The sequence below is a fragment of the Tripterygium wilfordii genome, chromosome 9, assembly GCF_013401445.1.
Source record: "Tripterygium wilfordii isolate XIE 37 chromosome 9, ASM1340144v1, whole genome shotgun sequence".
In the NCBI taxonomy this organism is placed as follows: domain Eukaryota; kingdom Viridiplantae; phylum Streptophyta; class Magnoliopsida; order Celastrales; family Celastraceae; genus Tripterygium; species Tripterygium wilfordii.
Window position 1 is genome coordinate 10,919,178 of NC_052240.1, and position 13,421 is coordinate 10,932,598.

General features: G+C 37.7%; 3 protein-coding genes and 1 long non-coding RNA gene across 8 annotated transcripts; 1 reads left to right on the forward strand and 3 right to left on the reverse strand.

Moving 5' to 3' along the window:
* The first annotated feature begins 1,294 nt into the window (after positions 1–1,294).
* Positions 1,295–4,980, forward strand: LOC120006425. Of its 2 annotated transcripts, XR_005469984.1 has the most exons (4): positions 1,295–1,435; positions 1,585–1,695; positions 3,463–3,716; positions 4,324–4,980. It is a non-coding gene; the product is annotated as an uncharacterized LOC120006425 (long non-coding RNA). The 2 variants fall into 2 exon arrangements; XR_005469983.1 differs by lacking the exons at positions 1,295–1,435; positions 1,585–1,695 and having other exon boundaries at positions 3,556–3,688.
* Positions 1,563–3,587, reverse strand: LOC120006423 (WEB family protein At1g12150-like). Its single transcript, XM_038856454.1, has 3 exons — positions 3,495–3,587; positions 3,123–3,327; positions 1,563–3,030 (listed from the first exon to the last, which is right to left on the reverse strand). The coding sequence occupies exons 2-3, from the start codon at positions 3,294–3,296 to the stop codon at positions 1,600–1,602; spliced, it is 1,605 nt and encodes a 534-aa protein (XP_038712382.1). The 5' UTR covers positions 3,297–3,327; positions 3,495–3,587; the 3' UTR covers positions 1,563–1,599.
* Positions 4,910–9,236, reverse strand: LOC120006424 (acetyl-CoA acetyltransferase, cytosolic 1). Its single transcript, XM_038856455.1, has 14 exons — positions 9,053–9,236; positions 8,780–8,878; positions 8,518–8,691; positions 8,315–8,414; positions 7,822–7,960; positions 7,442–7,519; positions 7,294–7,359; positions 6,722–6,807; positions 6,144–6,243; positions 5,938–6,048; positions 5,809–5,850; positions 5,619–5,705; positions 5,405–5,490; positions 4,910–5,091 (listed from the first exon to the last, which is right to left on the reverse strand). Exons 1-14 carry the CDS (start codon positions 9,084–9,086, stop codon positions 5,058–5,060), a joined length of 1,236 nt encoding a protein of 411 aa, XP_038712383.1. The 5' UTR covers positions 9,087–9,236; the 3' UTR covers positions 4,910–5,057.
* Positions 9,237–10,643: 1,407 nt separating this feature from the next.
* LOC120005242 (protein C2-DOMAIN ABA-RELATED 11) lies at positions 10,644–12,973 on the reverse strand. Of its 4 annotated transcripts, none has more exons than XM_038854770.1 (5): positions 12,675–12,973; positions 12,474–12,573; positions 11,741–11,861; positions 11,300–11,395; positions 10,644–11,148 (listed from the first exon to the last, which is right to left on the reverse strand). In XM_038854770.1, exons 3-5 carry the CDS (start codon positions 11,849–11,851, stop codon positions 10,858–10,860), a joined length of 498 nt encoding a protein of 165 aa, XP_038710698.1. In that variant the 5' UTR covers positions 11,852–11,861; positions 12,474–12,573; positions 12,675–12,973; the 3' UTR covers positions 10,644–10,857. The 4 variants fall into 4 exon arrangements, with proteins under 4 accessions (XP_038710698.1, XP_038710697.1, XP_038710695.1 ...); XM_038854769.1 differs by having other exon boundaries at positions 11,741–11,897; positions 12,734–12,968; XM_038854767.1 differs by having other exon boundaries at positions 11,741–11,897; positions 12,675–12,968.
* Between the last annotated feature and the right edge of the window lie 448 nt (positions 12,974–13,421).

Here is a 13,421-nt window from a genome sequence, read left to right on the forward strand (position 1 = left end):
TCAAACGCTTACAATATATGTTGAATTATCCCATGTAATCAAATTAGGTCAATTATTTTATTTTAGATCAATGTACAATATAAACGTTAAGTGATTTTATATTAATATTATTAGTCATCTAATATAATCGTAATTTAGATACGTTAAACGTACCTCACAGCACCGCACTACAGTTTTATAAGTTACAACACCGCACAACACTTCACAGCAGTTGACAACACTACCAAACAACACCATTATTGCTTAAATCAAATGAACGCTAAAGCCCATTAACATATTGGGCTGGACTGTTATCATACGAGAAATTAGACCTATGACATCTAGCTAATTGAGTAATGGACAAGCCGAAATTATTAAGGGCCTGATTGGTTACCTAATGGTAATTGTATTCACATTATATATTACAATGTTTGATATCCATTTAACGTATAAATGTAATGTAATCAAATTAGTTGGTAATGAGATTCCTTAACAAAAACAAGAAATTTGAATATCATCTAAAATTTGTTGGTAGTCTGATTACAAAACCAAACATATGTTCCTTGAACTAATATATCTCAATGATTACAAATTATTTGCAGTTGTATCCCTACATATTTGTATCTCATGTATATCACCGTCATAGAACTCAACAGTTATGCCTACTTGCTCGACCCTATACTTCCATTTCCGTTCTTCCAAAAGGAACATCGACTCTAACAATTCCGTCACCGTCTCCCATCTTTCTTATGTTGTATCAAATTGCCAACCTTTTTTCTCGCGTCAGCACCCCCTATATCAGTTTGGAATCTAGGAAATATTGAGATGGGTATATTTATAAAGCAAAAAGACACAAATATGGGGCATGAATAAAGGATTTAGTAATGGCAGGACTTGTTGCCTGGAAGTAGAAGTATTTTTGCAGATTCGTAATTTCCGCTTGACAGCCTACTACAGAGAGATCGATATAATCTGTGCCATTTCCATCCAGATGAGTACTCTTATTTTGTTGTTTGTGTTTGTTTTCATGTAATCATGTAGATAATGGATGCTGTATCTCCCCGGCATATCTGTAGAAGAGAAGGCTCTGGATCATCTAGAGGTTCAAGGAATTAATGTAACTGAAAGTTGCTTTTCTTTCTTGGATCATCCCTTTCATCAAGAACTCTATAATTACATCAAGGAGTAATCCTTGATCCGTGAACCTGCTGAACCAATCCAACGGGGATCTTTTCATGTGGATCTGCCTGAGCAAGCAGCAAAAGGGACAGAGATTGCTATAACCATTGCATCTGAGCTACATAAGTTTGAGAATGGGAATGGGAATGGGCTCTCAGGATCTCTAGATGGCCTCAAACCTGCCTCTAATTTCTCTTCTAAAACAATTGAATATGAGCTACATACCTATTGGTTATTAGTTCAAGCAAACTCCAGGAGTTCCATAATTGCAAAGCAGGTTTTGTTATTTCATTTAGCCTTCAGTTGCTGTTGCACAAAGTTTCTGGCAGAACCAGAAAGAGTTCATATCAAACTTCTCCGAATGTGCATTTATATCCTATCAATGTGCAAAAGAAATTATTTTGATGACATCCCTCTATTTTGCAGATTGCAGGAAGCAGGTTAAGCTACTGTTTCCTCTTCTTGACGCCATTTTTGGAGTTCACCCTCAACCATACATTGTGCAGCTGAGGCATTCTCAGCCGCCTTCAAAGAAAGGTCTGTTGCTTCCTTTATTTCCTCTATTGCTTTCAAACCTGCCTCTAATTTCTCTTCTGCTTCGTCTTTGTTTGCATTGATTATCTCTAATTGTACCATCACAGCAGCAACTTTCATTTCCGCTAAATTGTTGCATTCCTCCTGCTTTCCCTTCAGAGATTCGAACTCCTCCTTTGAAATCTTGATCTTGGCAGGAGAATCTGGCTGTGGCGTTTGTTGTGTTCCAATCAAGACCTTAATCTCATCGTGGACTCTCTTCTCTGCCTCTCTTGCCCCTTCAGCCTCTTTTAGTGCAAGTTGCAGCTTTGATTCGGCTTCCGCTGCTCTCCTTTGGGCAGTTTCAGCTTCGTGCTTTAGCTCTTCAGTAGTTCTTTGCAGCTCTTCAGCTTCCCGATGTGCATTTTCTGCTGCAAATAGTAACTGATCTGTTTCTTTTTGTTCTGCAGCTGCTTGCTTCTCCTGAAATTCGACATGCTCCTTCTTCACATTTTCCAATTCCAGCTTAAGAGTACTCACAAAGCTTTGAAGAGACCTTTCTTCTTCTGCAACTTCTTGCAATCTCCTTGTGGCATCATCGAGCTCTGTGGTTACCACTCTCACATGATTCATTTTGGAGGCGTGAACATTTTTCATCTCTTCCTGTAGAACTCCAATATCAGCGTTTGTTTCTGCGAGCTTTGCTTCAATGGTTCTGGTCAGTTCAGGATCATATTCATTCTTCAAAGTTAGCAGCTGCTTTTCTGCTTCATCCTTGCAGGTTTTACAAGTTTGTATGCGAGTTTCTTTTTCAGCAGCAATCTTTGCTTGCTCTTGTTCAGCTTGTTGAGAGGCAAGCTTTAATTGTTGAATCGATTCATTCATCGCAGAGATTTCCTTCGAAACTTCACTGACCTTTTCTGCATTCATATTAACTGAATGCTGTGCTTTTGCTGCTTGTTGAAATGCAGCGGATTTCGCTTCCAAAGCAGCATTAAAGTCCTGCCGAATTTTATTGAGATCTTGCTTTGCTGCATCAAGCTCAGCAGCAGCGGCCAAGTACTGCTCTCTTGCTTGCTGCAACTCATGTTTCCGAGTAACGTTTCCGAAGTGTTTCTGAGATTTTTGCTCTTGCAGTAGTTTTCCCTTTCTCTTCACAGCCTCTGTGGCCTCAACTGCGGATATCTTGGACTCGCTTACAGTTTTGAGCTTGTTAGTCAAATCTTCCATGATTCTTTTTACCCTTTCAAGTTCAGTAAGTGCTCGAGCTTTGGTAGTTTCAGCAGTCTCAAGCTTTTGCTTGATCTTGGTGAGTTGTTTTTGGGCCAAGAGAAGTTGTGCCTCCTTATCTATCACATTCTGCAAATGAGACATCTGATTTTAGTCGAAACTCGAGCAAAGAAAACATAAATTTCTCTGATAATCAGCCTGAAAAATGGGTGTTTGTTTACCTCCAAAGATCTTGACCTCCTGACATTAGGCTTCCTCCTATTCAAAGCAACTTCTGCAAATAAACTAACAGCAGCTTTGACAGATTGAAAAGGTGCCCTGGTGTCGATCTCTCCGATTTCCGTCCTTGGTGATCCTTGAGGCTTTTGTAGCTCTTTTATTCGTACACTCACCATGTTCCCCCCTCTTTTTTACAAGATATATTGCCTGCAAAAATTGTACCATGAACAGCATTCAGACTCAGGACATATACACCATAATCAAAAGGGTCTCTCACTTGAACATGAACAAGATATGGTATGTTTGTCTGTGTTTATGAGCTTGTGTTCCCTTTTGTTACAGAAAATGTGGAATCTACAAACGTAATCAGTTACCTTAAAAGAGTCCTCCTTGATCAGATTCGGTGAAACCAAGAGCCAGAGAAAGAGAAGAAGCTAAAGAAGAAGCCAAAGAAGGGAGAGCAGGCCTGGAAGGTTCTTGGGTATTCTGGCTTGTCGGTTGTGAAGCTCTGGGTCTTGTTCGCAAAAGGAAGAGAAGAGTTTGTTGTGCTATTTTTGGAGGGGAGAAGGTAACGATTTTTTCGCGGGTATTTAATGGTAAGAGGGAAACATTACAGGAATAGTATTTGACGTGATGAGACAAAACTGACCCTTAACTATAATAGATTCCTCAAATTGACCCAGCCAACCCACTTGGCTGCAGCTCAGCCTTCATTATTTGCAGGCTGGCTTCACTCCATCTGCATATTACACCTAATATTACTGTCAATGGCTCTGTAATTCTTAGCTTGTAGGATTAGCTAGTGATATTTCTGACGTGATTAGCAGAAACCCAGATTATTATGAATTCAAGAGCTTAGTCATAGACACTTGGATAATTCAAGTGAAGGATTTAGAAAGAAAAAGGTTATTATTCATATTCATTCATTCCATACAAAATTTTCCTTTGGACATTCATATGAACCTAAATTTAAGCCGTCAGACCCGCATATACAGAAGTTTCATATGACTCCACATTCCCGCGGAATGACCAACTCCACAGATGGGTTTGGATTGGATCTTTTTCTGGTTCACCCACCCAAATCATCATATGCAACCCACCCATCGTTACACTTCAAAGACAGACCCTCTCAAAGGTCTCTCTAGCTCTTAATTTTCCACCAATTCCTTCTTTCCTAGCTAACTTAATTTTCTTCAATGACAGGTATGAGGAGGACATGCCAATGGTGACATATGTGTGCGCGCGCACTGCAGACCCTGACGAGGAGCCTCTGCTTTTGGTGATCAACACGGTCTTATCAGTTATGGCGTACAATTACCCACCAGAGAAGATTAGTGTCTACTTATAATATGATGGTAGATCAGAACAAACATTCTATGCTCTATTAGGGGCTTCAAAACATTGGCTGCCATTCTGTAAAAAGGTCAAGGTCGAATCAAGATCGCCTGAGGCTTACTTCCGTACAGCATCTCAACCTATAGATGATGAACAACTTGAGGCCAAGGAATGGTTTTTCATCAAGGTAATCATTTAAACAGAACTTGTCCAGTGACTCTGATATTGTAGGAATCATATGAAGAGAGAAAGAAGATTGAAAGTGCCACAATGCAAGGCAGAATCTCACAAAATATAAGAAAACAGCACAAGGGATTTCATCAGTGGGACTTGGTCTGGTATGAATCGACTTCTCTGGCTTCTTACCTTCCTTCAAACAACTGGTTTTGTAATGCAAGCATTGACTACTCATATACCAATTTATGATTTACAGAAAGGGAATGAGGAGTCACCAGAAAATGAATTATTTGAATTATTAGTAAGGTGAAAAAAAAACATCTATGTGGATTTATCTTTGTGATCACTTATTCAAAAGTAAAACATATAGAAGAGAACAAAAAAAACTGCAGAGGCTGACGACGACTTGAGACGAAAAATAAATTTCATAACTTTGAAGGTCCCACCCTCTCAAACGACCTGCAAAATGAGGGAAAATTTTCTGATCCATGGTCAAGACACTGAATTAGCAATGACAAGCCAAATGATCGAGTGCATTTTAGCAAATTGAGAAAAACGACTGGGATTTCGAGTCACCTGAAACAATTCTGGATCCTATAACAACAATAGATTGTAGAAATAAATGCTAGAAGACAGTCGAGCACAGTAAATCAAGTTTACAAGTTTAGCCTACTTTCAGCTCTATTCTACAGTATTCATGACATATGCAGGAAGAAATAATTAGAAACTAAATCCTGTTATTTAGTTTTAATACCAAGTGTAGAAGCCTTACATTAGCTCAAGAACAAGGGCAGATGCTTCACCTCCCCCATTGCAGATGCCACCAACACCATACTTCCCATTTTTATGTCTCAATACCTAACAACGCCATAGGATAAACCATTATTAAAACTAAAAGACCAATCAACAACAACATTTGATCGGATCAAGAGACACATTAAACATACATACATACAGAGTGAAAATAAATGAGCCCTCAAACTTACCCCCAACAATGTGATCAAAATACGAGCTCCGCTGCATCCTAGAGGATGTCCAAGAGCCACAGCTCCACCATGCACATTTAATTTTTCCTGCATTGACTCGACAATGGAGAGGAGTGAACAATGCATCTTAGCTCATAGAATTGAGCAAAGACGAAACGCAAACTAAATAAAACAAGAGCTGATGACTCACAGGATTAAGACCAAGCAATTTCTCATTGGCAAGAGCCACGACCTGCGGAGAAGAGAACAAAACATAGAGCTATCAAAGCAGGGGAAAATACTTGACAGAAAAGGTAGAAACAAAAGCTTAAGTACATACAGAAAAGGCTTCATTTATCTCATAGTAATCAATTTGAGAAGCCTCCAGACCAGCATTTGAAATAGCTTTTGGTATTGCCAGGGCTGGAGCAGTCGGGAATAATTCCGGTGCCTGTTGTGATATATATTTTTTTCCAGCACTGGTAAATATTGATGTTCTGTCCCACCAACATCATGACATGTAAAAGCAATATTACTTTACACTACCTGAGCACCATCTGCGTATCCTTTGATCTTAGCAATTACTCGTAACCCAAGCTTAAGTGCCTTCTCTCCACTGACAAGCACTAAAGCTGCTGCACCATCGCTGTACATACCAGTGGCATCAGCCAAGAAGATACGTGCTTTGGCAGCAAAGATAGCATTTTGTACAACAGACAAGCTATCATATCTATTCGATTGGATGTGAGAAACTTAAAAACATAATTCATTGGAGATTCTATCGTTATAGACTTTACTAACTACAAGGAATTTAATTCTCAATTATCTTAAGAGAACTACAAGAACTTAACTCAATTAGAAGTCAGAGTTTAGCAACCAAACAATTTTTCATATAAAGTGAACATAATGAATTTCATTCAATTCATTTCAAAAAACAGTACGTCTAACAACTCCATTCCAAGAGAAAGATTTGATGCGTGTATATTCCTCAAGTATGAATGTATGATCATATGATTGGCATTCAGTAGATAAACATAGACAAACAGACACGCATATATGTATAAACTTACCCAAAGACACGCATGTAAACAGAGAGAGAGAGAGAGACAGAGACAGAGAAAGACCTTATGCTAGAAGCATTGCCGGCAGTAATAGAACCCCCATTTTCCTTGAAACTTGGTTTAAGCTTCCTAAGTTTTGCAGCATCAAACTAGCACAATATATATATAAACAAAAAGAACTACGTCAAAAATTATAGCTTAAAAGGAACAGGACACATAGAGCAAGCAAATGGCATCAAAAAACCGAAACTTAAAACTTTCTTTGTCCAAAAGTTTGGTTGATCTCAAGAATATAATTTTAATGTTATAACTTATTACACAAAGGTTTACAACTGTTAAGGGGTCAAATTCACTTGATTCAACACAATGGAATACAAAGTACCACATGCAATTTTCACTAAATTGGCCTGGATCTAACATGATCTACAGATGTGAATTTTCACTGAGCAGCTATTTGAGGCATTTGTATGTATATATAACCTCTTCATCAAAGACTATTTCACAGAGAGGACTAGAAAATAAACAGGAAACTTTCGAAAACATATTGGGTTATTGTATCATATTAGAGCCAAGAAACAGATTTGAAGTAATTAGTACTGCAAAAGCTATACTAAGGGCCCAGCCATTATGTTTACCTTTCCCAAACCTTCATCCTTATCAACAATTGTGGATGGTTTGCCTCTTCCCCTAGACACTTCAACCTGCATGTTAAAATCACGAATTAATACTGCCATTTCACCATGAACCATGAAGTTGTAAAATTAGCAAACTTGAGAATCACACCGGAACTATCTCCCAGGAAAACAGATCGCCATCTTGTGCAGTAATTCCACGCTCAAAGCTTCGAACAGCGTAAGAATCCTGCGACAAAGAATGAGAAGAGAAAGTAAGAACATGACAAAAACCCAAATTCAATTAGCTTCAGTGCAATGAATGATAAGAGTGAGGAGTGATAAAGGCGGGTGACCGGTTAATATAATACAGGAAATACATTTATGAGTAGTGTGAAATTTGTTATTTGAAATAATGATGTGCAGCTTCAAGATAAATTTCTGAACTTATTCTTTGCAGAAAATTACTATTGAAACCGAAATATGCAAATGAATACTAAAAGGGTAAATGACATTGGAACAGAAATATGTAGAAGTAATGAAAGAAAGTACCTGCTCTTCTCTTGTTATGGCATATTGTTTGGCACAAATTTCTCCACACATCCCCATTCCAAAGTCATTATACACATCCCATAGTCCATCTTTGATCATGCCATCAACAATGGTATCATGTCCTGCCAGGGGTCCCTTTCTGTTCACAGGATAGAGTGAGAATATATTGCAGCTACAGTTTTCAGTTCACTAGTTGTATGTAAGCAATAGCCATACAAAAAATACTACAAAAGAATATGGCTAGATAAGGAAAACAAAGAATGATAACTAGGGTCACATTCGAAGCAATTATGAACATTACCACTGACTGCCTCTCCATCCCATGCTAAGGTAAGTACTACCCTCTAATTGCAAGCTGACCAATAGAATACATTTCCTTCCATCGTTATCATGCGTTTTTCTCTAATTCACATTCCCTCAACTGTGAATAAGAAAATGCAGAACACCACAAACAAAACTATGAAGTTTTTATCCGGCAAACACAATTTCAAACCTTGATAGATACTTGGGAACATTAGACATGCTTTCCATGCCACCAGTCACAACAACATCATTAATCCCCAATTGGATTGTCAGCGCCGCAAGCATAGTTGCTGAAATTAAAAAACAGTAATAACGAGTATGTCGGTTTCTCGTTAACCATCACCTACAGGCTACAAAAAATCACAAACATTGATTTCATAGGTTATAGTATACCTTTCATCCCTGATGCACATACTTTGTTAATGGTGGTACATATTACAGAATTGGGTATACCAGCACCTAAAGCGGCCTGTCTAGCAGGAGCTTGTCCTAAACTTGCACTGAGAACATTCCCAAAGAAGACCTCTTGCACCAGTGAAGGATCAACGTTTGCCCTTCTAAGAGCAGCTATGAATTCAAAAAAAGAGAGCATCCGAAACCGTAAGTACTTAAAAAGAAAAAGTTGCTTAGCAATCTCAGGACCGTCATGGCTTACCTTCAATGGCTATGGACCCGAGTTTTGTTGCAGAAAGAGATGAAAGGGAGCCAAGGAAGCTGCCCATCGGTGTACGTGCAACACCGACTATGCAAACATCTGTGCCAAAGCAAATTAATAAAAGGAACAAACTTTGATCCCCAAACGATCGAATTCCAGGTAGCAATAACATGGGTGGCTTAGAAAATTCATAAAATTCAAACCATTAAACCCACAAAAGCAGGTTTCTTCAAGTTGAGAGAACAGAAAGTAGAAGCAAATCAAAGAAAGTACCTCGAGGATTCAGCGAAGAATATGAGGGAGCCATGTCAAGCCAATTGAGAGCAAGAAAGAAAGAAAGAGAATAAAAGAGCTCGACTTCTTATGGAAGTGACCGGAGAAGTGTCTTTCTGAGTATGTTCACCTCTGAGTTTGTTCATCTGCTACGTCCTTGGGAACTGTAAATACGGCTAAGATCGGAATCAGAAAAAATAAAATAAAATAAGCGTTTTTACTTAATAATGACAAAAATTAAAAGTTTTATTACAAAAAAATCTAAAAAAACATTAAAAAAAAAAGATAAATCTATAAACTTACAAAAATATACTCTCTTATTCTTCTTCCTCCTTGCACCACCATATTAAAACTCGAGAGGAGGAGGAAGAAGGGAGCCCAACTTATCAAAATACCCTCCCTTCTTCTTTTTCTTTTCTTCTTCCTCCTTCTTCTTCCTTGCGTCACCATATCAGAAGTTGATCGTTCGACCAATTTTCTAACGAACGAATTAAATGAAGCTCTAGATCAGTCCAATCAAAGACCAATGATCAACGACAATAGAAAAATCACTTGAGTTCCCAGAAAAGCTTGGTGAAAATCACAACCATTGTTTGAAAAATAGTTAGATCAGGCCAATTACGGCCAACGTTGGTGACCATCAACACCCCAAATCAACTCCATGGACCAAGGCCATCACCTTTGAGATTTTATTGTTTTTTCAAACTTTTTTTTTATTTTAAATCGGATCTAAATCTACAGATATTATGTGTTTTGGATTTGTTCTGACATGTTATCTGTTTTGGAACTTCAAACAGATAGCATTTCACTAAAGACAAATAACATTTAGCAAGACAGATAACATTATAGCATTTATCAAATTAATCAAAACACATAACAAATCACCTGCAATCTGCATATCCCAAATCATAATAAAAAAATCACGAAAATCACTACAGAAACTGTTGAAAATAATGATGTGATGACAGATTGAAGGAAAACAACAAGATCTACAAGTCTCGTGGTGAGTATGAGTATATTTAGTTTGAATACAACAAAAATCTAGATGAAAAATCACTAAAAAATGCCATAAAACTCTCGAATAAGCCATTAGGGGTGGAGAAGAAACTTCCAGTGGAGGTCAGAGATGAATCATATACAGGAGGCATGTGACATCACGTGCAGGAGGTATGTGCCGTGTTTGAGGATAAAGATGATTGGTATTTTAGACAATAAAATCATATATTATGACTTTTTATCATTTTTAAAATATTAATTCAAATTACATGTACTTTATGGAATAAGAATTTTAGGCGTGTCTTATTGGAACAAAGCTTTGCAAGGAATGACTTATCTTTAATTTTCCCATAAATAAAAAAAGGAGCAACCGCTTAACAAAAAAAACAAAAGAGGAGCAACCGCGCCCAAAACAAAGGAGAGAGCCCGGCCCATTCCATCTTGTACAAAATTCAGGCCCACAGGGCATATTCCGAGATCCCACAATTCCATATTTACCCCTGTATGGATTCCATATTTGTGAGTCATTCCATCTCCCCTTGGGAAAGGAAGAAAAAAAGAGCCATTCCATCCATATCCACTCAAAATTCAAAACATTGGAAGAAATAATTTACAGAAGCTGAGAGGAAACAACGTTTTCTTCATTCATCTTGAGACAGCAAGCTACATTGCTTAAAAGCTTGCCGTTACAAACAAAACTACAATACAAATCTACTTGGAACATCTAAGGAGGGGATACATCAAAGGGAAGACTAGATTACAACACAAATTAACCCTTCAATCCCCAATCGTCAGATTCTGCACTATCTTCAAGCTTTTCCAGGAGGATTGATTAGCATTATCTTCAGTTCTATCTCCCCAGATTCTACTGAGCAGAGCCTTAACCAAACATTCTGCACCACCTCACCATTTACACAACTAATAGTGCTTTCCCTCGCAAGACAGTTCTCAGTGTCTGGGACAACCTTCCTTAACGTTGTCTCACCAGAGGATACTCGTAGAATCTGCTTAAGTCTAGAGGCAGAGACAACTGGTTGAAGGCTAAGGCGAGCATGCCCCATCTTGTCATCTGCTTTGAAACGATCTTTATCAAACACTTCCTGCGTAAAGAGCAGTTGGATCATTCGTTACAAGAATGCAACACAAAGTCCCTATTTGGGCTTCAAAATACTCCTTCAGAATTCGGAAATGGAAAATAAATTGGAGCCTGAATTCAATGACACAAAGAAAAAGAGAGAATTTGAGATCTACCAAACTTAAAACTCCAACAGGTTCTTTGAGGGAGAAAGTTAACTCTTCATTCCAGACTGGATTAAGGCAACTGTTGATAACCTTTGTCTTTGCCGTCTGGTGAAAGAGAAACAAGCAAGTTACTTAGAACAAGACCATGTATACATGTTCTACCATTCGCAACCAAGTTCAAGACACTGATGCCAAAATAAGAAGACCCTTAACCTATTACACGTAAAACAGGAGCAAACACCGATCAAATAATATAGTTCCCTTTTCTTTTGATGTTATTTGCGCAATTTATAGTACAGCAAATGTGGGATGTCAGTCATCCTACATAAACAGAAAGAGCATCTTGCCACTGCATTTAAGTTGTAGACAATCCAACACGCCTCACATAATATCATCAGTTAAAAGCAACACTGATTTGGGTACTTGGAGAAATAAGAAAAGTAGAGTTACCTGATCACCTAGCTTCACGACAACATAAGGATCACTGCTCTTGAAATCCCGGATAACGAGCTTTTTCCCTTGCACAACCACTACTTTTAGCACCCCTAAGTCCTCACCCATGGTTTTAGTTCTACGGATATGATGAAAACAGATCCAAACAATCTCACTGTCAAAACATGAATTCCAAGAGCAGAGTTAATCTTCTCAATTGAAATGAAGAACTTGGAAGGAAATACTCTGTCTGTACCAAAGCTAGAAGAAAAACTAGAACTCAATGAACACACAAGGAGAAATCCATCCATTGACAAAAAGAAAAGAAGACAAAAAAAAAAACAGTTAGTCAGTTGAATATTACATGATAAAACTTTTGGATCTACCCAAAGTCAATCTTCACTTCTCAGCAAAACCCAAAAATAAAGATCAAATTTTTATAAAACTTCAATAGAGCTTGATAATCAAAATGAAATTTCAAGTTTAAAAAAAAAAAATACATTTAGTCAGTTTGCGATACAGAACTCTCGGGATCTATACAAAGTCTATTCCCTCATCTCGGCTAAGGATTTTAACATGAAGATCAAATGCAGTATAATCAATTCCTTAAAACACTAAACTTGATGTGGCTACATTGAAAAATCTCAGATTTTCGTCAGAGACACCAGAAAGATGAATAAAAATAACCAAATATATATATATATATACACACACACACACACAAATGAAGAGGGAGAGAGAAACTGAATACCTGTATGAGGAAGAAGGCAAGAGATGCAGGACAAGAAAGAGCTCGAAACTAGAGAGAACCCATTTCGCAATTGCTTAAATAAAAAACTCAACAGGAAGCCCTAAAAGCGAGTGACACAAGTCAGTTTAAATCCAACTAGGGAAAAAAAAAAAAAAAAACCTTTACCAGACACAGTAACAAACGAATGAGAGCGAAACAAACCCAGAAAGGAGAAGAAAAACTATCAAACTGAAAACTCCATTTTTAGGAACCAACTCTACCCTCTGTTTAGATTAACAAGCAGGATAAACTGGTGGATATATAAAGGATCAGACGCGCAAGCAGAGGTGGATGATGCACCGGCAATTACAGGTAGAAGACACAAAAATGGGATTAGTTTAATAATGAGCTTCACGGCCACCTGTCCGTAAAGGGGAATTATATATCTGTCTTGATACAAAACCTAGTATAGACCAGGTCTTCCTTCTCATGTCAAAGCAAGACCATACCTGGTCCGAGTCTTACCCTTGTGTGCGTCAGTGCGTATTTAAAAGGTCATGATTTATTCATTTCAAAACCCTAGCTAGCTCAGAATTCCAATATTTGAAGCTTTCCATATTTTTTGTATGCATGCCATAAAAAGTATCGATTGAAAGTATTTGACAAGATTAAGAAAGAGTCACTCCAATTACGTAAATTTAAAATACTCCATTAAATGTTGACAGTTTAAAAAATACTGTGACTGTTTTGTTCATATATTATATACACTTTCTTTAATTTTTTTGACTCGTTTAGTGGTTTGTAGATTTAGTCTACAATATCTATTCTGTTCAATAAGAAGTATGCAAGGTTTGAGTGCACAAAGTTTCTCCACCACATTGCATTTCCACAGTTTGTTCATGCTGAATGATTGCATGGCATTCCTACTACCATTTACCAAATTGCATGGCATTCCTTCCTACTACCAAA

Excerpts from the sequence above, each read along its gene's own strand:
- LOC120006424 (XM_038856455.1), bottom strand. The coding sequence starts at position 9,086 with ATGGCTCCCTCATATTCTTCGCTGAATCCTCGAG. Across the intron at positions 8,879-9,052 it reads TTCTTCGCTGAATCCTCGAG|ATGTTTGCATAGTCGGTGTT; the intron begins GTACTTTCTTTG and ends GCTTTGGCACAG. Across the intron at positions 7,520-7,821 it reads CCATAACAAGAGAAGAGCAG|GATTCTTACGCTGTTCGAAG; the intron begins GTACTTTCTTTC and ends TCTTTGTCGCAG.
- LOC120005242 (XM_038854770.1), bottom strand. The coding sequence starts at position 11,851 with ATGGGTGAGGACTTAGGGGTGCTAAAAGTAGTGGTTGTGCAAGGGAAA. Across the intron at positions 11,396-11,740 it reads TCGTGAAGCTAGGTGATCAG|ACGGCAAAGACAAAGGTTAT; the intron begins GTAACTCTACTT and ends CTCTTTCACCAG. Across the intron at positions 11,149-11,299 it reads CTGTTGGAGTTTTAAGTTTG|GAAGTGTTTGATAAAGATCG; the intron begins GTAGATCTCAAA and ends CTCTTTACGCAG.
- LOC120006423 (XM_038856454.1), bottom strand. The coding sequence starts at position 3,296 with ATGGTGAGTGTACGAATAAAAGAGCTACAAAAGCCTCAAGGATCACCA. Across the intron at positions 3,031-3,122 it reads GGAGGTCAAGATCTTTGGAG|AATGTGATAGATAAGGAGGC; the intron begins GTAAACAAACAC and ends TCTCATTTGCAG.